Genomic DNA, 25,690 nt, shown 5'->3' with positions numbered 1-25,690 from the left:
ACCCTTTTTACATGGTTAGCATTCTTTGAAAAAAACATTTCCTGGGATCGGCATTGTGGCATAGTGGGTTAAGCCACCATCCATGCTGCCAGCATCCCATATGGGTGCCACTTCGTGTCCCAGCTGCTGCACTTCCAATCCAGCTCCCTGCTAATGTGCCTGGGAAGGCAGTGGAAGATGCCCAAGTACTTGGGCCCCTGCCACCAGTGTGGGAGGCCTGGTCTTGCTCTGGCTGTTGCTGCCATTTGGGGAGTGACCTGTAAGATGGAAGATACATTTCTCTCTCTCTCTCTCTCTCTCCCCCTCCCTCTCTCCCTCTCCCCCCTCCCTCCCCCACCCCAGCCTTTCAAATAAAATAAATCTTTTTTTAAAAAGTAAAAAATTTTCTGTTTCCTTACCTTTATAAATGTTATCCACTCTGTCTGCTCTTCTACAGCTAGAACACTCATCATTTAAGATTGGGCTTCTCTGTGATGGTTGGTCCTGCCTCCATAGTCAGGGTGCAGCTTAGTACATGCCCATGTTATAGAATTCATCAATGAATTATTGACATTTAAGTGTTGGTATCACTCATCTCTGGGACTCTACCACCTGGTGCAGTCCTTCCTGGCACAGTTGGTGCTGAGTAAATGGTAGCTACTATTAGAGAAGGAAAGGTGAAATTGACCTAAGTGTGGTTATTAAAATACAGACAAGGATGCAGTTTTTAAAAAGATGCTTAACCCAGGAGAAAAAGCAGAGATGCCAATATTAGTTAAGTCTTGTAAAATATACTTTTCTTGACCTATTTGCCTCCCTTTTAAAAACTCTTTTGTAGCCCTTGAGGATTGAAAAGTTGCATGATCTCATACCCTTGCCTGGTTACTTTGTCCACTGTCAGCATCTCCCTCCATGCACATGGCACCTTCTCCTTGAACAGACACTCCAGTGATCATGTCATCAGTCCCATCAGATTTTTTGAATGTCCAAAATACAGAGCACCATGGGAGGTGCCAAAAATGATTGAGGTGAATGAGACACAGCTTTTCCTTTCAAACATGTCAATCTTTGTCTTTTTGAGGGACATAAAAATTGCATAAAGTAGATGAATTTTTAGTGTATAGCTTGATGCGTGTTTATGTATGTAAATACCATGTAACCACATTTGCAGCACTCTAGAAATTTTCTCTGTACCCCTTCCCAGCCCGTACCTACTATAAAGCAGCATTTGATTTTTATCATTGGAACCTACTGGCCTTTGGAATATTTAACTGTGAGTCTGTGTCAAGAGTGCACAGAAACAGCTGGGCGGTCCACTTCTAACCAGATGCTTCAGATCAACTCATTCTATCTTCCATGTTGAGAGAGAATGGGAATTGGTGATTCAGACTGCAATAGTAGCACCAAATAAGTTATCATAAATTTATTGAAAGATTATCATGTGCTGTTAAACAGTATGGAGAAACAGAAGAGAGACCTTTGTCAGATAATACCCAGCCTATCTACCTCACAGATTATTATACTAAATAAAATAATACATGAGAAGAAACACTGTAAATTGTAGGGCTAATCAAATATTAATAAGCCAATATCGGTATATCCTGTGGCCCTGATTCACCTCTACACACTCCTTCTAGTTACCTTGTACACGACAGAGTGAGAAAAATCACTATGGGTTAGATCAGTAATCAAGAACCTTGAGATAGGTGTCTTTTTAGAATGATCAGCAATTGTCCAGATCTGGGGGATATTCCCTTCTTTTAGATTTATTCTTTGCAGAAACACTTCCTATGTAGAGTGTGGATAAAGTCAGTTAATGACTTCAGTTCTAAAATTCTGTGATTTTGAATTTCTTTGCCAAAGACGATTATGAATCGGGAGTACTTTCACGCTTTCTCAAAGTGAGTCTCATCAGAGTTAATGAAGTTGCCACCAAAACTTTCTTTCATGAAAACTTTTGTTTTCACAGGCTGCATGTGAAAGAGGGAAAATTATAAAATGCTTTTTGTATTGCATATAGTAGAAATTTCATTGTTTGTCTTGAAAGCCCAGGAGTCGATTCTTAGACATAAATATACGGGTTATCTGTCTAGTTTTATGCCTTTGTTTGTCTAAGACTTAGTAAAATAAGTATTTTAACTCATATCTTAGCAGAGTTCAGTTAAAGCACAGGTTTAATAACAGTGGGTAAGATCAAATCTCAAAAGTAATCCTGTATGAAATTTCATTTCATGTGTATGACAGACCAAAAAACTACTGTTTCAACTACCCCCAATAATAAAAAAGATACATCATTTTTTGAAAAGCAATCCCTCTATTCTAAATGTCTGTGGTTTTAGGATATGTACTACTTGCTAGTAATTACCAATTTAAAGAGGTAGAATTTACCATATTCTAATATTCTTACCACTTATTCCCACAACTTCGTTTACTACTGGGCTTTCAAAAATTTAAAGAAGTACAAATAAAATTCATTAAACACTTAATATGTGAAATGGTAATACACAATAATTAGTATGAAATGTTCTTTAGCAGATTGAACTTTCAAGGATATTAGCAAGTAAATATAAATTTATGATAAAAGTAGCAAATATTCACCTTTCCCACTTGTTAAAATTTCTTTATCTAATCAAAACATTACAGCTTTCAATAAAATGTAGTTAGATATAAGTAAGTTTGGAGTACCTAGGGATCCATTTGTTGAATTGTCTTGAGATTTCCCTGGCGGGCCACTGGATTTTTGTGTAATTAGCTGATCCTGTTAGCCACTGTAGCACGGTTCTGGTAGTTTTGAGATGGGAAGGAAAACATAGAGCTTCTGGTTAATGAGCCTTCTTAAATGAATGAGTCAGACCAGGGAATCTTTAGAGGCGATTCTTGTTTTAAAGTAAGTCCTTAAAAATACTGTTGGCTATGATGAATCTAGATCCCAGCAGAATAGCAAAATAATTTTTTGTCTGTTCCAAGTAGTAGTATATGCTTGATGACTGGAAAAACATTGGAGGCACTGCTAAGAATGATACTTAAAAGTTCTCAGGTACTGTTCAATTATTTAATGTTAAGTTTAGTATCGGTATGCAATAGTTTTTAAAATGTCAGAATGTGTTTTATTGTACAGAATATTTTATCTTTATAATATCTTTGTATACAATGATTTTTTTCTTTAATAATAAATGGAAAACTTCTAAAATCCTTGATAAAATGTTACTGCTGCTTGGTTTTCAAAGTATCAACAGATTTTCTACATATTTATAACATCTTCCCGGAAAGGTAATTTTGCTTGCTTACAAATAGGCATTTTGGGGGGTGGATATTGTTGGACTGCTGCTTGCCTGTATCCCACATTGAAGTGCCTGGTGTTGAGTCCTGCCTCTGCTTCTGATCCACCTCCCTGCAGGGTGATGGTTCAATTGATGGGGTCCCAGCCACCCGCGTGGGAAACCCAGATGGGATTCTTGGCCTGTGGCTTCAGCCTGAACCAGCCCCAGTTCTTGCCAGCATTTGGGGAGTGAACGAGCAGATGGAAGGTCTTGGCCTCCTCTGCCCCCCAGACTCTGCCTTCCAAATAAATAAAAACAAAAACTTTAAAAAAATGTTTATGGAATGCTAAAGCTGAACGCTTGCATGTGTATTGAAATGGTAACTTTGTAGAGTAATGAAATGCCTTTTTAAATTGTTTTGGCTTAAACAACAAATTATTTTTTCACAGTTCTAGGGCTGGAAGTTTGAGATCAAGGAACCAGTATTGTTGGGTTCTGGTAAGGACTCTTCCATCTTGCAGATATCACAATTCTTTATTCATTCATCTGGGGCTAGACATGTAGGTTAAAGATTCTACGTCTTGGCTATTGCAAAGAACATGTGAATGCAGATGTATCTCCAGTATACTGATTTCATTTCCTTTTCACATATTAAGTAGTGAGATTGCTTGATCTCATGATCCGTCTATTTTTAATTTGCTGAGGAACTTCCATATTGTCTTTATAATGGATATGCTAATTTACCTTCCCCTCAAGTATCATAAGGGTTCCCGTCTCGCCACGTTTTAACACTTGTTGCCTTTTTGAGAATAGCAATTCAAACAGATGTCAGGTTTTAACTTAAATTTCCTTGGTGATGAGCGATGTTGGGGAAGGTTTCATATACCTTAGTATTTGCATGTCAGCTTTTGAGAAATGAAATGTCTGTTCAGACTTGCCCTTTCCCCTCTGTGTATTCTTGGCACTTTTGTAAAAAATCCGCTGACTCAGGGCTGGTGTTGTGGTGTAGAGGGTTAAGCTGCTGCTGAGATGCCAGCATCCCAGATTTGAGTTCCGGCTGCTCCGCTTTGGATCTAGCTCCATGGCTGATGGTGTGCCTGGGAAAGCAGCAGCAGATGGCCCAAGGACTTGAGCCCCTGCCACAAGCGTGGAAGACCTGATGAAGCTGCTGGCCTGGCCAAGTACTGGCTATTGCGGCCCTTTGGGGAGTGATATCTCTGGAAGATATCTCTGTCTCTCCTTCTCTAATTCTGCCTTCCAAAAAAAATAAACAAAAACAAAAAAACAGGTAAATCTTTAAAAGATCACTTTGGGTAACAATGGATGTTTTAACAATATTGATTCTCCCAACCTATGAATGTGTGGTATCTTTCCATCCTTCCAACAGTGTTTATAGTGTGGAGATGTTTCACCTTTATACTTCCAATGTAGAGCTCCTTCACTTTCTTGGTTAAATTTATTCATAAGCATATATTTTTGTGAAGCTATTGTAAATGAGATTTGATTCTTGGTTTTTCAGACTACTGACTGTTCTATGTTGATTTGGGGTCCTGCAAATTTATTGAATTTGTATATTCAATAAATATACAAAGTTTTTTGGTGGATTAGGGTTTTCCTTAAGTAAAATCACGTTCTCTGCAAACAGGGATAATCTAACTTCTTCCTTTCCAATTTAATGTCTATTATTTTTTTTCTTCCCTAATTGTTCTTGCCAGCACTTCCAGTACTGTGTTGAATAGAAGTGGTGAGAGGGGACATCCTGTGTTGTCTGTGATCTTTGAGAAAGGCCTTCAGTGCTGTACTCTGCTATGGTGTTGGCTGTGGAATTGTCATGTATGGTCTTTATTGTGTTGGGTTATGTTCCTCCTAGATGTAGTCTATAGGCAGTTTTTATGAAAGGATGGTAAATTTTGTCAAATGCCTTTTCTGCATCTATTGAGATGATGTTTTTTGGCCTTTAATTTGTTGATGTATATCACATTTATAGATTTGCAGGTTGAACCATCCTTGTATCCTCGAGATAAATCCCACTGTATCATGGTAAGTGCTTTTTCAAGTGCACTATTAAATTTGGTGTGTATTTTGTTGAATTTTTGCATCTGTGTTCATCAGAGACATTGGCATGTAGTTTGTTTATTGATAATGTCCTAATCCAGCTTTGATATCAGGGTAATGCTAGACTCACAAATGGACTTCAGAATTCCCTTCCCTTCCATTTTTTGGGAAGAGTTTGACAAGGACTGGTAATCATTCTTTAAATGTTTTGTAAAATTCAGTAGTGAAGTTATAAGGCCTCTGACTTTCAAATAAATAAATAAATCTTTAAAAAAAAAAATAGGAGACTTGATTGGAAGTAGAGCATCTGAGACTTGAATGAGCATGCATAGGGATGCCAGCAGCTTAACCTGCTGTGCCACAGCGTGGGCCCTGGAATATCTTTTTGTATAAAATAAGAACTTAAAGAATGATGGGGACATGTCAAAAGAACACAACCCAGCCTGAAGCGTGTCCCATTGGCAAAATCAATACTTAAAAAGCAGAAATTAAAACCCATCAAATAGGAAGGCTGTGAGTCTTGTTTCTGTGTAATTCCTGCAAACAAGAACATTGCACTTAACCCCACAAGTATCAAATTCAGGAAATTAAAACTAATACATTATTATCTAGTCACAAAAATAAACATTTTTAATTACACAGTGATGTAAATAAATGAGAAACTACCTTTTAATGGAATGATGACCAATAAATGTTAAAGGAATGATAAATTAGGCCGGCGCCACGGCTCACTAGGCTAATCCTCCGCCTTGCGGCGCCGGCACACCGGGTTCTAGTCCCGGTCGGGGCGCCGGATTCTGTCCCGGTTGCCCCTCTTCCAGGCCAGCTCTCTGTTGTGGACAAGGAGTGCAGTGGAGGATGGCCCAGGTCCTTGGGCCCTGCACCCCATGGGAGACCAGGATAAGTACCTGGCTCCTGCCATCGGATCGGCACGGTGCGCTGGCCGCGGCGGCCATTAGGGGAGTGAACCAACAGAAGGAAGACCTTTCTCTCTGTCTCTCTCGCTCTCACTGTCCACTCTGCCTGGCAAAAAAAAAAAAGGGAATGATAAATTAGAAAATATTTGGCAATTGGTACAATAATTGATTCAGGTGGAAATCTTGAATGGATGCTAAACTTGGGAGTGAACGTTGGATAGCCTCTTTACAAGATACTAATGGCAAAAGGGAAAAAAGAGAGTTACCTTATCAATGGAGAAGTTTGGTAGACAGTACCTTGATCAAGTGATCAAAGCCCAACCATCAGTAACTGGGCAAATAAACGCTGATAAGATGCAAGTACATAATGTTTTCTGTGTGGTACTCATACCAAAAAGGTGCAAATGGAGTCTGATAATAAGGAAACATCAAGCAAATCCTAACTGAGGGATTACTACTGGCCTGAAATGCTCAAAAGTGTAAGTAATGGAAATCAAGGGAAGACAGAGTGTTTCAGGTTGGGAACTAGGGACATAATTAAATGCACAGTACAATCACCAGACTATGAAGAACACTGGTAGGACAACTAGCAAAGCTTGAAGAGGGCCTGAGGATTGGATAATACTAATGTATCAGTCCTGATTTTGATAGCAGTACTGGGGCTGGATTAAAGAATATCCTTTGTAGGAATTACACACTAGTGTATTTGAGACAATAAGGCATCATTGGCTCAATGGTTCAACTTAAGGGTACCATTTTAAAATGAACTCAGAAAAGCTTATATCAAAGTCAATTTCTTTTGGATTTAAAAAGTATAAAACTAAAGATTAGCCTAAAATGTTTTTCTCTTACAAAATGAAATTTAACTTTTAAATTTATTTGCTATAACTTGAAAATATAAAGTTATCTTGAAAATTTTTCATTTTAGTAGCTTGTTCCCCAGGTATTCAGAATTGTGATTTTCCTAAAATAAACCACAGACTATATTTGGGACACAGAAATACTAAAAACTGCAAACTGAAAGAGCTAACTTTCTCTGAATGTTATTTAAAATACTTCTAATTTAAAGCTTTAAAAAAAGAAACTATAAAATTTTAAGAATTATTTTTAAGCAAAAGGAAACTATGGTATTCTCATTACCTGATGTTTCCAATTTCACCTAGAACAAGGATCAACATTAATTTTTAACAACTTGTGTCTCAAATAAATGGAATGTTTACAGCTAATATTACTCTTTGCTTGAAATTTTGTGTAATTTTGGGTTTAAAAATTTAAGAAATAAGTTTTCTAAGTTTGCTAAGGAGGTTCCTGAATTTTCCATATTACAGATATACTGGATTCAAAGCTGAAACAAAAGAAATATTCAAAAGACTCTTACATTATTTGTCTTTCTGTAGCAAAATTTCTTCAGAAATTGAAAATGATTCACACAGAAGTTCTTTTATCAGAAGTTTATTTCTGTTATTCCATTCTCATTTTCTAACATTGGAAAGAGTGAAAATTATTTGCTACTATTCACATATGAAATCAAAGTGGTAGGCTGGCTTACCAGTTAACACTATTTTCCTGATATCTAAAGTGAATCTTCATATTTATGAAATATGTGTAATACAGAGATGGGAAACAGTGAGTAATTGATACTATACAAGCCATGTGAATACTAAAAAAAAAACCTCTAATAGCTATATTAAGAGTGACAGGAATTACACTTAAATCTGAAATTTTAGGAAAGTTTTCCTTTTTTTTTTTTTTTAAGATTTATTTTATTTATTTGAAAGCCAGAGTTACACAGAGAGTGAAGGAGAGGCAGAGAGAGAGGTCTTCCATCCGATGATTCACTCCCCAGATGGTCCCAATGGCCAGAGCTGCGCTGATCCGAAGCCAGGAGCCAGGAGCTTCCTCTGGGTCTCCCACGTGGGTGCAGAGGCCCAAGGACTTAGGCTATCTACTATTGCTTTCCCAGGCCATAGCAGAGAGCTGGATCGGAAGTGGAGCAGCTGCGAGGTCTCGAACCAGCACCCATATGGGATGCCGGCGCTTCAGGCCAGGGCATTAACCCGCTGTGCCACAGTGCCAGCCCCAGGAAAGTTCTTTTCTAAAACTTTCAGTAACCCATTGTTCTTTAGGTTTAGCTTTCTTTTTTCCTTTTTATTTATTTGAAAGGCAGAGATAGAGAGAGAATCTTTCTTCTGCTGGGTTCACTCTCCAAATGGCCCCAATGTCCGGGGTTGGGTCAAGCTGAAGCCAGCAGCCAGGAGCTTCTTCTTGGTCTCCCATAGTGGTACAGGGGCCCAAGCACTGGGCCATCTTCCATTGATTTCCCAGGCCATAGCAGAGAGCTAGATCAGAAGTGGAGCAGCTGGGACTCAAACTGGTGCCCATATGGGATGCTGGCACTGCAGGCTGAGGCTTAGCCTTTTATACCACAGTGCCAGCCCCAAGTTTAGCTTTCTTAATATTATTTCCCTTCATAACACCATTGGGTAATAAACTTACAGGTGGCAGTTATATGAGATTGTATGAAATATACTTGGGCTTTTTTTTGGTAAGCTGCTTGATTTGGTATTTTAATTCCAAAACTCAGTTATAATGGTCCATGAGTCTAAAAGGCATCCTCAGGTGCCTCCTCCATACCATAAGTACTCAATAATATAATGTTTTAGAAAAGAACTCTAGAGACAAAGCAACTTCAGTTCTATTCCTAGATATGGAGGTAACAATTTTTAGATGTCATCTAACTTCTTTGGTTTCAATATTTATGAAATAGAGACAATTTCCTATTTGCCTTTCATTAAGACGTTTGAAATTAATATATTGAAGTAATACTAGTTTACCCTTTATTTAGCAATCTGTTTTTCAAATTCTTAACCCTGGGATTGGAGTTACTGAAGGCACTTGTTTCTCCTTATTTAAAATGGTATGTCTCAATTACTAAGGTTTCACTTCCCCTTGCACAGAAGAAAGGTATTGACAATTTTAGATTGTCAAAATAGGAACTTGAGGTCATTAGATATGTGACAAATCACGCTCAAAAGGGCTTCTATTGGTAATAGTTTGCTTGAGGCTCACCAGGAAAAATATTGGCAGATTTTCATTTGATATCTTAGAATATTATAGGATACTATGCTGCATAAATCTAGAAAAAAATTTTATTCAGATAATTTTAAAGCTTTGGAACATGATTTTAAAGGTAGAATGCCTCTTCAAGAGGAAAATCTTGTTGCAAGAAATTACAGCGTCTCAGACTAAAAAAGAATGTGTCTTTTTTGTATACCCCTCTAAATCGAAGAATTGAGAGAATGGTTTCCTTATTTTGTTTTGTGGAGATGTAAGAGGAAATGAGAAAAAATCACGACATCCTTGGAACAGTTAGAACACAAAATCTACACACAGAGATCCTGAGCTGTTGCAATAAACTAGAAATCATACAGATCAACATGATCCAGATGGTTTCCCAGACACCGTTATGCTGGGTAAACAGCTGTGTTAGCATGGATGTTGAGTGGAAGTCTACATCATACCAGGAAAACACTACTCTTGGTCTCCACATTGAGAAGTTAGTCTTCCAGAGCAGGTGGCCAGTCAACATCCACAGACTAGAAGGGAGAAAACAGTCATTAAAACAGCTCATACTATTCTGGTCAACAGTTACTGGTAATATTGCTCAAATTTACCATAATACAGCAGAAGAAGATGCATTTGAAGGCAAGAGGTACTGAACACCATCATTTAAATGCTCTTGTCCATTCTAGGGATTCTTAAGCTTAAGCTCTGTTTCTGAATTAAGCAAGCAGCAGGATTTTTATTTTATTTTTTTTTTTACAGGCAGAGTGGATAGAGAGAGAGAGAAAGAAAGGTCTTCCTTTTGCCATTGGTTCACCCTCCAATGGCCGCCGTGGCTGGCGCACCGCGCTGACCCAAAGCCAGGAGCCAGGTGCTTCTGGTCTCCCATGCGGGTGCAGGGCCCAAGTACTTGGGCCATCCTCCACTGCACTCCCAGGCCACAGCAGAGAGCTGGCCTGGAAGAGGGGCAACCGGGACAGAATCCGGTGCCCCGACCGGGACTAGAACCCGGTGTGCCAGTGCCGCAAGGCGGAGGATTAGCCTAGTGAGCCGCAGTGTCGGCTCCATCTCTGATTTAACACATTCAATAGTGTGTAAACCTATAGCCTTGCTGGTAACCTAGCAACTAAATCTAAAAGACAAGAATATGAAAGATCACCTGTAACTAGAAAAGGATTAAGTATCTTTGTGTTTGATTCTTTCAAAGTCTAGTCTACTCTTACCTTCATTTTGCTCTTCTGGAACAAAACCTTGGCCTTCAAGTTATGATGAAATTACAGTAAGACTATTTTGTCCACACATAAACATGTCTGTTTTTTAAAAAGATGTATTTGTTTGAAAGGCAGAGAAAGAGGAAGACGGAGAGAGAGAGAGAGCAAGCTTTCATCTGCTGGTTCACTCTCGAAGGAGCTGGGCCAATCCAAAACCAGGAGCTTCTTCCCAGTCTCCCACGTGGGTGCAGGGGCCCAGGGACTTGGGCCATCTTCTGCTTTCCCAGGCCATAGCAGAGAGCTGGATCAGAGGAAGAGCAGCTGGGACACAAACCGGTGCCCTTACGGGATGTCAGCTCTGCAGAAAGCAGCTTAACCCACTATGCCACAGCATCAGCCCCGCATACCATGTCGTAACTATAAGGAATGTGTTTTAAGAGAAAGTTAAAATATTCATAGTTTTTATTAACTTTAAAAATTTGAAAACTAAAATGAGGTACTGAAACTGTTAATCCATGAGTCATTCACATTCCAGATTTATAAAACTTTGATTAGGAAATAGCAAGCTGGCATTGTGGTACAATGGGTAAGCCACTGCCTGCAATGCAAGCATCCCGTTTCAAGTGCCTGTTTGAGTCCCAGTTACTCTGCTTCCAATCCAACTCCCTGCTAACATGCCTGGCAAAGCAGTGAATGCTGGATCAAGTACCTGGGCCCGTGCCATCCCTGTGGGAGACCGGATGGAGTTCTGGGTTCCCAGCTTCAGCCTGGCCCAGCCCCAGCCACAGCTGTTACGGCCATTTGGCCAGTGAACCAGTGGATGGAAGATCTGTCTCCCCACTATCCCTCCCTTTGTCACTCTACCTTTCAAATAAATCTTTAAAACATAAACACTTTTATGTGTGTGTGTCTTTTACAAATCTAAAGATAACTTCAGTTAAACTAGTTTCACAATGTAGCCATATACAAAACATCCATAATAAGTTAATGAGTGGTTTCTCAAACTGAATTTTTAAACATCACTGATTGCAAGCGTGTGTTGAAGGCAAGGGAGGATAGCCGTGGTGTATTATCTCAAAAGCTCCCCAGGTGATTCCAGTGGACACTCAGGGTTGAGAAACCTTGGCCTGTGACTCCTTGACACTCCTGAGATCTCAGAATGTCCTAAGAACGAGGGCCAAAGAGCTAAAAGTTATCTTCCTCAAAATGATAGGCTCACTGAAAAGGCAGGCTTGCAGGAGCTGTCATTGGGTGCACTGCAGAAACTGCGTAAAGTCCAATCAGAGGATCTGCGATAATCGATTACTATAGTTTTTTCATGCGAGGCAATGATATCAACCTCTCTTTATAACTTTAATATTATTCCTAATACAAAATGCTAGCTTTCCTAAGATTTGGAGGATAAGATGAAGGATAAAGACTATTCCTAAATAGACTTTCATCAAGGAACACAATGTATTACTCACTATGTGATACTCAAATGAAACAAACAATTTCCTGAAATAGCCATTCTTTAGAATTTAACCTTCTTTCAGTTCAGGCTGTAAGAGCAAGAAGTCTGGACCACAGCATAGAGGTCCTTTACAGAAATGCGACTCCCACCCACCCACCCTGAATGTACATTTCTGAGCAAGCTGCCTTGAATTCTTTATAAAACAAAACAGATATGGAAATGTACTCTTGATTTCAAAGGACATATGAGAGTCATTACAATTTTGCTTGGCTTAAAAGTTACTTTATGTAAAGCAACTAGTAAATAGATAAAATAGTAAATGAGACCTTGTATTTTTAATGAAGTCTGAAGGTATTTCTTGTGATACAGTGATACTGTGTGATTATTTTCCAGTACTATGAAGGTGGGTAGTGCTATCTGACTAAGTGCCAAGGAGCATCACTCTGGCTGAATTTGCAAATGTGCACTCCAGAGCTGGCTTACCTCAACATCCAGCTCAAGAATGTCTGCAGTCACACTCATCAGAGAGCCAATGTTTGGCTTAGTTCTCCCGAAGTCTCCATGGACAAACTCTTTGATGTACCTGGGCTTTGTTTAAGGAAACAGTGAAGACAGCCATGCAGTACCAACCAATGGGCAAGATTGGATAGGTCAAAGCAGGAATGTTACAACACCATCCTGAGCTCTGATTGTGATACATGTCTTGGAAAATAAGCTATGGAAAACTGGTTCCTATTAGCTTGGAAGTCAACATAAGGACCCAGGACCTCTGTTTACATCAAAAGTACCAAAAGTCATAGTTTTCTTTTTTTCATTATAGCTTATCCCCAAAGTGTCAAGATTTATATATGGGACTTAAAAATTAGCTATAGAGGCCAGCGCTGTGGCATAGCGGTTAAAGCCTCCGCCCTGCAGTTCGGCATCCCATATAGGTGCTGGTTCGAGACCTGGCTGCTCCACTTCTGATCTGGCCTGGGAGGCCTCCTGGTCTCCCATGCCAGTGCAAGGACCCAAGCACTTGGACCGTCTCTACTGCTTTCCCAGCTGTAGCAGAGAGCTGGATCAGAAGAGCAACCAGAACACAAACAGACACACCTATGAGATGCTGGCACGATAGGTGGAGGTTTAGCCCGCTACACCATAGCACTGACCCCACTGAGTTTTTACAATTCAGATGTTTTAGGGACACGGGCTGCTGTTCTGGGCCATTGGCCACATAAAGTTAAGATCAATATGTACAGTCATCATTCCCATCTGCCAACCATGTTTATTCATCCGGCAAGGGCTTGAAATGCTAACAGGACCCACATTTGGTCATGAATTTGTGGCTTGCATACTATGTAGAGACAGCAAATGAATCCATTAAAAATGTTTCTGACTACTTCCTATGTGCCCAGCACTGGGTACCAAACTAATTACATGAAACATAAATAACTTCAAAGATGACATTGAACTGATTGTACCTCATAATTTAAAGTCATTTTGGGGGCTGGTCCTGTGGCATAGCAGGTAAAGTTGCTGCCTGTGATGCTGCCATCCCATATGGGCACTGGTTCATGTCCCGACAGCTCCTCTTCTGATCCAGCTCTCTGCTATGGCCTGTGAAAGCAGTGGAAGATGGCCCAAGTGCTTGGGCCCCTGCCACTCAACATGGGAGATCCAGATGAAGCTCCTGGCTTCCACCTGGTCCAACCATGGCCATCTGGGGAGTGAACCTGTGGCTGGAAAATTGATTCTCTCTCTCTCTACCCCCTCTCTAATTCTGCCTCTCAAATAAATAAAAAATTGTTTTTAAAGTCATTTTGAAAACCACAAAAGAAAAAAGATATCAAACCAAAAAAGCATGGCTTCTTCTCCACTGTACTTATAATGCTTTCCCTAATACCTCCCAGACCAAGTGGCGCCTCTTCCAGGCCTGCACTAGCTGTTCCACTAGGATCCCGCGGTGCGGACAGCGAGAGGATACGTCCCAGCTTGAGTCTTGAGATGGAGGCGAAAATGATGCTCGTCCACGTAGTGCGTCTCCATGGAGTGAATGACACGCGATCTCACAGCCAGTGGCCTGCGGTGCAGGACCCGGAGAGGGGTTTTCTGGTCGATCTTGAGGTCCTGCAGGGGGGTATGGTCACAGCAGAGAGTCAGCGCGGCCACCCAGGGAAGGATGGCTCGGCTCCTCTGTCACGCAACCCTCGCCACACATGTGCTCGGGAGGGGCTCCATGGATCACACTGCAATAAACCGTCTCCCCTCAGGTTCAGCCTGTGCTCTTCTCAGAACCTGGTCCATAATTCCTCACTTCCTGGGCTCCAGGACCTTCCTCATAAACAAAATCCAAAAAAAGGTTTCAAAGCAATAATCCTCAAAGTCTCTTGCTCTAATATTTAAAGGGTTGGTTACGACCCTAGAGTTCCACCCTGTCTTTTGCTTCAATGGGCTCTTCTGGAAGGCAGTGCTCTTTACAGACTGTGTGTGCGTGTGTTCGTGGGGGGGGGGGGGGGGGAGAGGGACAGGGAGAGGGAGAGGGAGAGAAATGTTATATATGTGAAAGGCAGCATGAAAGGGAGAGGCAGACAGAGACAGATCTTCCATCCCCTGGATCAATCCCCAGATGCCCACAACAGCCAAGGCTAGGGGCAGGCCAAAGCCGGGAGCCAGGCACGCCCTATGGCTCTGCTATGTGGGTAGCAAGGGTCCAGGTACTTGAGCCATCACCTGCTGCCTCCCAGATGCACATTAGCAGGGAGCTGGTTGGGGAAGCCGGAACTCAAACCAGGCACTCTGATGTGGGATGCGGGCGTCCCCAGCAGCAGTTTAACCTGCTGAAGTGCAGTGCCTGCCCCGAGAGGGCAATGTTCGTTCTTTAATTTTCCAACCAACAGAGTGACCTGGGAGGATTTCAGGCTGGGGTGAGAAATGGCTGCTTGCAAGTACAACACGTGCCTCACTTGTGCACAAGCGTGCTTTGCATATTCCAAGGAGGGCCATATATGCGCTCTCGGGGTGGTTGGTTTGGTTTGGTTTTCTGGTTATACAGAAGGATAAATCTGGAAAAGTGGCGAAGGTGACATTCCAATGTAATGATTACAAGTAGGTGTGCACAACAAATCAGGCTCTGAGCAGGTTAGCCCAGCCCCGGAACGCAGCAGTGTCGCCTCATCTCAGCTGCTTCGGGGACGTGGGCTTGCTTTCCTTACAATTAGTTCAAATGAGAGATTTTCCTTTATGTCACAAGATATAATCAAGAAATAAGGAGAAATACTGTAAAAGGTTAATTCCAATTTTAAAAATAGGTACTGGGCAGAACTAGAAATGCCAGTTCCCGAGAACTGGGCTTCCTCTGCAGTTTCTTGTTGGAACGATTCCTAATTCACATGCTTAGTGAGTGCCTGAGCCCTGCTGAGCGAAGAAAGGTTTCTGTCTGGTCTCTGCTGTGTGGCGCTCTCTGCAGAGAAAGGAAGGGCGAGTTCTGACAAAGAGCATGCTGGGAAGGTATAACCGCCGTTATCAGAGTGGTGAGTCAGCAACCCCCCCCCCCAACTCTGTGGTTTTTATGCTTAATTCTTTGATTTTAGAACCATTTTTATTATTATTCTGAGATAAGCCATCTCCACAAGGTTGGCCTTTTCTCTGGACAAAAAGACCAATAAAATAAAGGCCAAGGCTAACTATTAAGGAGTCTATAAAAACAGGCTGCACTTCAGACTGCAGGAACAGCCAGCCTTTAATTGAGCAACTACAGAACGAGTGCTCTTCTCTGATTCCTTCACCTCTCAGTCACTCCCAGGAGGCTGACCAGGAACCAGGCAGGAAGTGGAAATACCAGCTGAGCTGTGAGGCCCAGCACTGCTGCCAGCCTGGCTCTCAGACCAACGCTGCTTGCTGCTCATGTTTCTTGTCTCTGTAGCTGACAAAAGGAAACCATTTACTCTAACTTGCACTCTGCTTTTCAGAAACACAAATACACTTTTTTCCATAGAAGTAGGTTGCCCTTAAAAAGGGGGACAAATAGTACATTTGAAATAACTTTCTCAGAATTGGAAACTGATTCAGTCTTTATATGTTTATGGCAGCAGGAATATTTGCAAACTGTAAAAAATGTTACCAGAAATCCACTAATCACATCAGCCGACTTGGACTATGGACCATTAAAATAGATCCTTTTACCACTGAGTCTGCTTCTATATAATAATCTTTCAGCCAGCATTATTTCTGAATTAGCTCATTGGCTACTACCCTCAAATGAGTTTAGGAGCCGGTGTTGTGGCCTAGTGGTTAAAGCTGTCACCTGTGTCACCCGTGTCCTCTATGGGTGCTAGTTTGAGTCCCGGCTGCTCCTCTTCCAATCCAGCTCCCTGCTAATGGCCTGGGAAAGCAACAGAAGATGGCCCACGTGCTTGGGCCCCTGCAACCATGTGGGAGACCAGGAAGAAGCTCCTGGCTCCTGCCTTAGGCCTGGCCCCACACTGGCTGTTGTGGCCATTTGGGGAGTGAACCAGTAGATGGAAGGGCACACTCTCTGTGTCTCTCCTGGTCTCTGATTTTCAAATGTAAATAAATTATTTAAAAAAAAAACAAGTTTATTTTTCCAGTAGCATTTTGAATGACTCATACACATGTGAAAGAATGGAGAATTTTATAAATCTGTTTTAAAATCTTAAAAATGTATCTACATTATAACCATTATCCCAAAGGCCCTAGATAATTAGGGCTCAGTTCCAGGGTCGCAGAGCTGACCTCCAGAGGGGCCCTTGCTTTAGAGAGGAGCTTCTCTAAGCAGGTGAATAGCGTTGCCACCGAAACCTCATTCTGCACTTTTCCCCTGAAAACACCATGGGTACTCCGTCAAGGCACATCTCTCCTCAACATTTTTCATCATGTATTACTATCCACATGTTTACATGTTAACATATAAAGTAATTGGGATCATATGCTGGTTTTTTTGTTTTTAATTTGAAAGGTAGGCAGACAGAGAAAGAGTCGGACAACAAGAGTTCTCCCGTCTGTTGGCTTACTCCCCAAATGCCTCTAACAGCAAGTTCTAGGCCAGGCTAAACCAGGAGCCAGGAACTCAATGGCAGGAACCCACCTACTTGAACTGCCTCCTGCTGCCTCCCTGGGTGCACATTAGCCGGAAGCTGGAGTCAGGAGCAGAGCCAGGACTCGGTCCCAGGCGCTCCATGCTGGATGTGGACATACCAAATGGCGTCTCAACAGCTAGACCAGAAGTCCCCCATTTTTGTTTTTTGGTGCCTATATAATATATATATATTATATATATTTATTATTTTTCTATTGAAGGACATTCATTTTGTTTGTAGTTTTTATTGATTTTACCACTTTCAACAAAGTTAATAAACATCCCTGTGCAGATATCTTTCCACACTCGAGTTTTCTTTCTGTCAGAGAGATTGGCAGCAGAGGGAGTGCTGGGTAGAAGACCAATGCATTTTTTTTTAATAATCATTGCCATGCTGCTTTCCATAAAGGCTGCAACACTTGCCATTTCTATTGACAATGTATGCAACTATCCTTCTCCTCCATTCCAGCCCACTGCTAGGTGTTACTGGTCCAACAGAAATAAGGTGATGTCTTATTTGAAAAGATGTCCCACCTCCAGATAGAAGTCACAATAACTTTTGGCCACTTAGAGTTGCTATTTTTTAGCTGCCTGCTCATATTTTTTGTCCTTTTGTATCTATTGGGTGTTTATATTTTTATGACAAGTATAAATCCTATTTATGGTATCTTCTGCCATATAATGTGTTTTCTACAGTCATATATATGAGTACATACAAACATATGTGTATGTGTTCAAATCACACTGTATCATCTTTCTATCTACTCTTAACCTTATCTTTCCCCTCAGCACTTAGTACCATTTTCTAATGTCAGTGAATATGCACTACATCTGGATAGTAACAGTCTAATTTAATTACGGTAACCACAGTATTAATTCAGTCCCCTCTAGTAGGTCATCTACATTGTTATAAAATACTGCCCATTTAATTTTTAAAATTTTCACTTTATTTGACAAGCAGAGAGACAGAGACAGAGGAATTGTCCATTCATTATTTTACTCCCCAAATGTCCACAATAGCCAGGACTAGACTGGGCCAAAGCCAAGAGCCCAGAAGTCAATCCAGGTGTCCCCCATGAGTGGCAAGGACCTAAGTGTTTGAGCCATCAATGGCTGCTTCTCAGAGTGTGTGTCAGCATGAAGCTGGATCATAACCGGAGTAGACTGCACTCTGATACAGGATATGGGTGTCCCAAGTGATGACTTAACCGCTGTGCCAAAGTCCTGCCCCAAATACTGCCCATTTCCACAGTGTGATAACTATATGCATTTCTGAGCCCAATTATGCTCTCTTGGCGTCTTTACAGGAAGAAGTGGGGGCAGGTGGGAAGAAAAATGCAAACAAACAGGAAGATTCTCTACAAGTGACACTCCCATGTGAAGGAAAATGGCATAGCCCAAAATGTATAGGCTGTCGTATACTATCAGTGTTTTTTATTTGCACAGATAATCTTAGCATTAATTCTGTTAGGTAAGTTCTTTCTTTCTTTCTTTTTTTTTTTTTTTTGACAGGCAGAGTGGACAGTGAGAGAGAGAGACAGAGAGAAAGGTCTTCCTTTGCTGTTGGTTCACCCTCCAATGGCTGCCGTGCTGCAGCCAGTGCACCGCGCTGATCCGATGGCAGGAGCCAGGTGCTTCTCCTGGTCTCCCATGGGGTGCAGGGCCCAAGCACTTGGGCCATCCTCCACTGCACTCCCCAGCCACAGCAGAGAGCTGGCCTGGAAGAGGGGCAACCAGGACAGAATCTGGCGCCCCGACCGGGACTAGAACCCGGGGTGCCGGCGCCGCAAGGCGGAAGATTAGCTTAGTGAGCCGCGGCGCCGGCCATAGGTAAGTTCTATTTTATATATAAATATATATACAATATATAATATTATTATATATACTATATAATATATAGTATATATTATATACTATATAACATGTTATATATATTATATATACTATATATTATGCATCATATATCAATATTTATATATATTACATACTTATATATTATGTTTATATATTGTGTAATTATATATCATATATTATCATGTATAATACATGTTAATATTTATATTTTACATAATTTATACATCAATATCAATATGATAATATGTAATATAATACATATAATATATATTATATTATATGCATAGTATATAATACAGTATATATTATATATAATATATTCATATATATTAATAATGTATTATATGATTTATGTTTTGTATATTTATGTTATATATAAATATAAATAATGTATAATATATTTATAAAGTATATTTAATATATATTTATATTTTAACAGAAGAGCAAATATAGTAATAGCATTGTTGAGTGTTTTCTATGTGCCAGCTTGTGTTCTTAAATGCTTGAAATGCTTGATACTCAATAAAGAGATTAAATAACTTGTCTAAAGTCACACAGCTAAGAAATGAAGACCTTAGGATTTGCACCCAGGCAACCTGTCTTTAGGGTTGGACTCCTAACCCCTAGCGACACTGCCTCTCCACTGGGTTAAGTGAGTTCCCAGCCACTTAATGACAAAGCCGGGACTTGAATCCATGTCTCACAGGCTCTAAAGCCTATGTTCTGTGACTTTAGTTACAAACAACAATAACTCTTTTACAAACAACAGAAAAAGTAAAAGAGAAAGGAAAAGGGTTAAGTCTCCGCCTATAATGCCAGCATCCCATCTGGGTGCTGGTTCAAGTCCCAAGTGCTCTGTTTTTGATGCAGTTCCCTGCTAAGGCACCTGGGAAAGCAGCAGAAGATGGCCCAAGTCCTTGGGCCTTTGCCACACATATGAGACCCAGATGGAGGTCTGGGCTCCTGGCTTTGGCTTGGCCCAGCCCCAGGCCTGGCTGTTGCAGTCATTTGGAGAGCGAACCAGCAGACAGAAGATCTCCCTCTCAGTGTCCCCCCAGCCCCCATCTCCCTCCCCGCTCTCTGTAACTCTGCCTTTTTTTTTTTTTTTTAATTTTAATTTTTTTTTTTTTGACAGGCAGAGTGGACAGTGAGAGAGAGAGAGAGACAGAGAGAAAGGTCTTCCTTTGCTGTTGGTTCACCCTCCAATGGCCGCCGCAGCCATCGCGCTGCGGCCGGCGCACCGCGCTGATCCAAAGGCAGGAGCCAGGTACTTCTCCTGGTCTCCCATGGGGTGCAGGGCCCAAGCACCTGGGCCATCCTCCACTGCACTCTCTGGCCACAGCAGAGAGCTGGCCTGGAAGAGGGGCAACCGGGACAGAATCCGGCGCCCCGACCGGGACTAGAACCCGGTGTGCCGGCGCCGCAAGGCGGAAGATTAGCCTAGTGAGCCGCGGCGCCGGCCTTGTAACTCTGCCTTTCAAACAAATAAATAAACAAAACATAAACTACCTTTATATCATCTAGGAATTCAATGTCTTTCTTCTGGATTGCTTTATTTATCCATATTAAGGCGCTGTAGGTCTTGGTCTTTTCTTCTTCACCTTCTTTCATGTGTCCTATTGCCTCTCTAAACAGACACAACAAAACAAAGTTTGTCTAAATATATAAAATACTACAAGCCTTGCCCAAAAATTCCCTTTAAGAATAGCTCTATTGAGATAATAAATGCAATTACCCCATTTGAACTACAATTCAATGAATTTTTGTAGGTTTACAGAACTGTGCACCTGTCACCACAATCTCATTTTAAAATACTTTCAGAACTCCCCCCAAAGAAACTCCGTTAGCCATTAGCAGTCACTTCCCATTCCCCTTGAACTTCTGCCCTGGGTAACCGCTAATCAACCTTCTGTCTCTATAAATTTTCCTATTATAAACATTTCCTATAAAATGGAATCACATAGCATGGTGGTGTTTGGTGACTGGCTTCTTTCAAGTCATAGTATTTCCAAGGCTCATTCATGTACCAAGGCTTAGCTCCTTTTAATTACCAAATGATATTCCATTGTATGGATACACAATAATCGATGGTTTCAGTTAACTGCAGCCAACTGCAGTCCAAAAAAATTAAATGGTAAATCCCAGAAACACAATTAATAAGTTTTAAATAACCCTCATTTTAGTACATTGTTCTATTGTTGTTTTGTTATTGTTAATCTCTTACTCTGCTTCATTTATAAATTAAACTTTACCACAGCTATGTACATATAGGAAAACACAGTTTATATAGAGTTTGGTACTAGCAGGTCTTGCAACGTATGCCCCAGATAAGGGGGAACGACTAAATTCCATGTTATTCATCTGCACACCTTTGGGGAGTTTCTACTTCTTTGCTGCTATAAATAATGCTACTATGAACACTCACGTCCATGCCTTTGTGTGGATGTGCGTTCTCATTTCTCTTGCATATTCAATACCTAGAAATGGTTGCTGGGTCACAGGGTAACTCTCACGTTTGACCTTTTGAGAAACTGCCAAACTGTTCCGCGCCGATCCGAAGTCAGGAGCCAGGTGCTTCCTCCTGGTCTCCCATGCGGGTGCAGGGCCCAAGCACCTGGGCCATCCTCCACTACCTTCCCAGACCACAGCAGAGAGCTGGACTGGAAGAGGGGCAACCGAGACAGAATCCAACGCCCCGACCGGGACTAGAACCCGGTGTGCTGGCGCCGCAAGGCGGAGGATTAGCCTAGTGAGCCGTGGCACTGGCCCTGTTTTCTGTCTTTTTAACAACAGCCATCCTAGTGGGCACAAACTGAGATCTCACTGTGATTCTCATTTGCATTTCTGTGATGACCTGTGATGCTGAACATTTTCTCACATGTCTATTGGCTGTTGGTATCCTCCTTGGAGAAATGGCTATTTAATGGTTTCTCCATTTTAATTGGTTTGTTAGAGTTTGTTTATATTCTGGAGACAACTCCCTTATCAGATATTTGATCTGCCCCCTCCCTCCTGAAATCATCGCTGGTTAGCCCACCCCTCACCTTGTCACAAGCTGCAGGTCACGCACTTGGATCTTATTAGATGACTTATTAATTTTCTGTAGTAAGAGAAAGGAAAAAGCAGTCAGCAACTGTGCTCCGTTACAGAGCTGGAGACGTGACGCCTCCCCGTCCCCCGTGCTTTACCTGCTGCAGCTCCTTAATTTCTCGGGCAGTGAAGTGTATTCTGTGCGGGTTCACCAGCTCCACTGCAAAGGGCCTCCCTGGCAGCGCACAGCGGTCAGGAAAGAGAAGCGTGTTGAGGGAGTTACCGTGCGAGCGAAGGCACCAGGGGTTAGAGGCACGAAAGTCGTGTTGAGCTCTAGAGGACTAAGAGTGAGTGACAGCGCTACAGCTGGGACAGGGAAGAATGTGTGAAAAGAAATCAAGGAGCTCTGGGGGAGGCGAGGGCTGGAAACCTGCACGTGGGCAGCAGGTGAAAATGACTGCTTCCCCGAGCTCCAGACAAGCCTGTGGTAATTACCAAATAAAACTCCAACAGCCACTAATTAAAGAACATAACGCAGTCCCACACAGCCATGCCCAGGTACACCGAGCTGAAATCCCATCTTCCTGGTGTAACCCACTAGTGACCTGGAAAGGCCGTGACTTCACGACAGGGAGGCGGACAGACCTCACACAGTTCTCATCAGCTTCCTTGTAAGGCAACTAGGCAGAAGGTGAGCCCTGAATGCTCGGAGCAGATTCACTTTCTCAATGGAGATGTACATTCCGGAAACTGTACTGGTACTTCTGAAACGCTATTAAGTGGGACAATCAATAATCCAACTTTTGGGGAAAAAAACATCGGGCTCTCCTTGTCGGTAAACATGAAAGCCCCTTGTCACTGGAGGCGTGTCAGGGCGGCCCCCACCGAAATGACTCCTGCTAAGACGTGTATAATGCAGGTGATAAAGGGAGCTCCGTGCTCCACAAAGACGTCTCCACTGGAGAAGCTTGGGGCCGTGGGCACTCTGGTTCTGGCTAAGCTGCCGAGAAAGGGTGAGGATCGAAGACTGTTCTAGTCTGGTAACGCTAGGGTGATCTTACCATTTCCTAATGTTCTCACGTCTACATCTTCTCTTCCAGAGGATGAAAAATTAAAACCTTTGGGAAACAGATAAAACAAGTCAGACATAATTGCCCTAAGATATTGGTTCCTAATCTTTGCTGGAAACCCAGTAAAAGGGCTTGAGTAATATACAGGAGAACCCCAAGGGACAGTCATCTTCCCTCCTCTTACCCAGGTCTCTGCTAAAAATAGTAATGGTAATGATAAATACCGTTTACTGAGTACTTATTATCCTCCAGGCATTAGAGTAAAAATAATGCGTAATTTTATTTAGTTCTTATTACAACCTTATGAAGCAGGTATGCACTCCCTGCTAGTGCATTTGGGAAAGCAGCAGAAGATGGCCCCATTCCCTGGCCCCCTGCCACTCATGTGTGAGACCCAGAAGTTGTTCCTGGCTTCCAACTGGCTCAGCCCCAGTTATTGCAGCCACTTGGGGAATGAACCATGGATTGAAGATTTCTCTCTCCTTGTCTCTCCCTTTCTCTTTCAAATAAGTAAATCTTTAAAGGGGGGGGGGGGGTTGGGGGGCCGCACTATGGCATAGTAAGCTAAATCACCTGCAGCACTGGCATCTGATATGGGCGCCAGTTCATGTTCTGGCTGCTCCACTTCTGATCCAGCTCTCTGCTATGGCCCGGGAAAGCACTGGAAGATGGCTCAAGTGCTTGGGCCCCTGCACCTGCATGGGAGATCCAGAAGAAGCTCCTGGCTCCTGATCAGCTCAGCTCCAGCTATTATGGCCATTTGGGGAGTGAACCAGTGGATGGAAGGCCTCTCTGTCTCTAAACTCTACCTCTCAAATAAATAAATAAAATCTTAAAAAAAAAAAAAAATAGGTAATTTCCCCAAGGTCACACAGTTCAATGGCAGAGTGAGGTGTCTTTCATGTCAAAGCCAGACCCTGACTATCAACAATTTCATGGGCAGAGAGAGCACTGTTTGGAAAATGATCCCACCACTACCCTGGCCACAACCTTATAGTGAAAACCCTATCAATCTTTCTTTCCTTAAAACAAAACAAAAACATTCATTAAAAATTAAACTCCATGAAAGAAAGGAGAACAAAAACTGTTTGACTCTAAAAGGCAAGTTCATCATTTAATCAAACCTAAACTGAGTCTGTATATTAGCTATTTCAAAATCCAAATCAAGGGCAAGAATTATCAGACATGATAAATACTCAGCTAAGCTGCAGTGGCCCTTATCCCAGGGCTGGGGGCAAGGGGAACACACAGCGGGACTAAGAGAGAGATGGGCAGATGTCAGATGATGAAAGCCCAGAATATCAAGTAGTTTGGATTTTATCCTGTAGCCAGTCACTGACCAGATTTCACCAGGGAACTGATGTGACAAAGAATGACTCAGTAAGAGAAGTCATAATTGTATTAGGGGAAAATTTCTTTGAAACAATGATTTTGAGAGTGTGTTTAAACTCTGTTACTCATTAACTAGGGAATTAGCAAGTAGACAACATGATGTGCTGGTTCGAAGTGACTGTGAAACAGGTGTGCATACCCACTCAGGGCACATAATACTAGTTCACCTCACAGAGAGGTAAAACTTAGAACTCTCTTCCTAGACTTGTCACATGTGGACCATTAATCAGAAGTATCAAGTGTTATATCTGAGAAGCATGCGATTAGCAAAGGGCAGCCGTGAATCAGGGAGTTCAGCCAACCAGGTTTTACAGTCTGGCCCGCAGCCAGTTGGCACAAAGGCCCAGAGCTGTGCTGTGCCCAGGAGCTGTCCATCATCTTCAGATGCTGAGCTCACAGACTGCGCTCAGTCTGGGGGTGGTCGTCCCCACTCCGGTGAAAGATGGCCACAAAGCACCCTCACGACAGAGTGCAGCGGGGTGAGGGCAGAACGCACACTGTGCCAAAGCCTCCGCAGCTACTCTTCTTCTAGAAAGGGGGTAAGGTGGCCCCAAAAAGACTTTGAGAGAGACTTTTTGTGCCAATGCCTTATTTTTACTTCTTCACAACTTGCCTAAGTGTTATCACCAGTTAGTTGAAGTTAGGTAGACAAATACTCATGGCAATAGCCCAGTCTTTACTGCTAAGGTTCTGGGAAACTGTTGGGTGGCTGGGTTGATTTCTTCTCCATTCAGTAAACAATTCTTAAAGACCCTTAGAAACAGGCCCACCTACCTGATAGGCAATGAACTGTAAGAGTGCTGAAGTCTGAAGGGCTCCCCCCTTCCCAAGTCATTCCCAAAGCCCTGTCATTCCCAAAGCACACTCATCTTACGCTTGTCCAGACAGAAGGATGGATGTCTCCACAAAAGATTTTTCTAATTGTACTAGGAGCCCCTTGCCAAAGAGTGACATCACTCTCTGATATTTTTCCTGACGTGTGACGTGATTTCCATCAGTCGAAATCTTAGTCCCTTTTCTCTTATCTAACCCTGGGTGAAACCAGATTTTACATTGCCTATGGCCTGACAGGTCTGTTGAGAAAAGGAAAACATAAGCCTGGAAGGACCTGGCTCACCCCACAAACTGGACTCATTAATACCCAAGAAATGAAAACACAACACAGCTGCCTTAAGTCTTTGTAAAATGGTTACTGTTGATTTTTTCTAGGCCTGAACTTTATCGCTGGAAAATGTATAGGTGACCTCAGAAGTCACACATTTACAAGTGATTATTCTTAACAAGCACTGGATGTGGACATTGTGTTTCAACTTCCTCACATTCCCCGCA

The 25,690-nt window shown here is 42.0% G+C and overlaps 1 protein-coding gene across 13 annotated transcripts in view; it reads right to left on the bottom strand.

The window, feature by feature from the left end:
* Positions 1-1,387: 1,387 nt before the first annotated feature.
* The window catches only part of PUS10 (pseudouridine synthase 10), an 89,547-nt gene continuing 65,244 nt past the window's right edge, over positions 1,388-25,690 (bottom strand). For 11 of the 13 annotated variants that reach the window (XM_051838411.2, XM_051838459.2, XM_051838466.2 and 8 more), the window contains 7 exons: positions 22,961-23,017; positions 22,058-22,134; positions 21,914-21,969; positions 20,379-20,496; positions 13,905-14,047; positions 12,422-12,521; positions 7,648-9,807 (listed from right to left, as the gene is read on the bottom strand). In XM_051838411.2, coding sequence (XP_051694371.1) covers positions 9,769-9,807; positions 12,422-12,521; positions 13,905-14,047; positions 20,379-20,496; positions 21,914-21,969; positions 22,058-22,134; positions 22,961-23,017 — 590 coding nt within the window. In that variant the 3' untranslated portion in view covers positions 7,648-9,768. Of the gene's footprint in view, positions 1,950-2,664; positions 2,761-7,647; positions 9,808-12,421; positions 12,522-13,904; positions 14,048-20,378; positions 20,497-21,913; positions 21,970-22,057; positions 22,135-22,960; positions 23,018-25,690 lie in introns of those variants that run through there. The other 2 variants (XR_011386631.1, XR_007916329.2) reach the window with 2 other exon arrangements.

The sequence above is a fragment of the Oryctolagus cuniculus genome, chromosome 2 (assembly GCF_964237555.1).
Source record: "Oryctolagus cuniculus chromosome 2, mOryCun1.1, whole genome shotgun sequence".
NCBI classification, from domain to species: domain Eukaryota; kingdom Metazoa; phylum Chordata; class Mammalia; order Lagomorpha; family Leporidae; genus Oryctolagus; species Oryctolagus cuniculus.
This window is presented reverse-complemented; position numbering and strand designations above follow the sequence as displayed.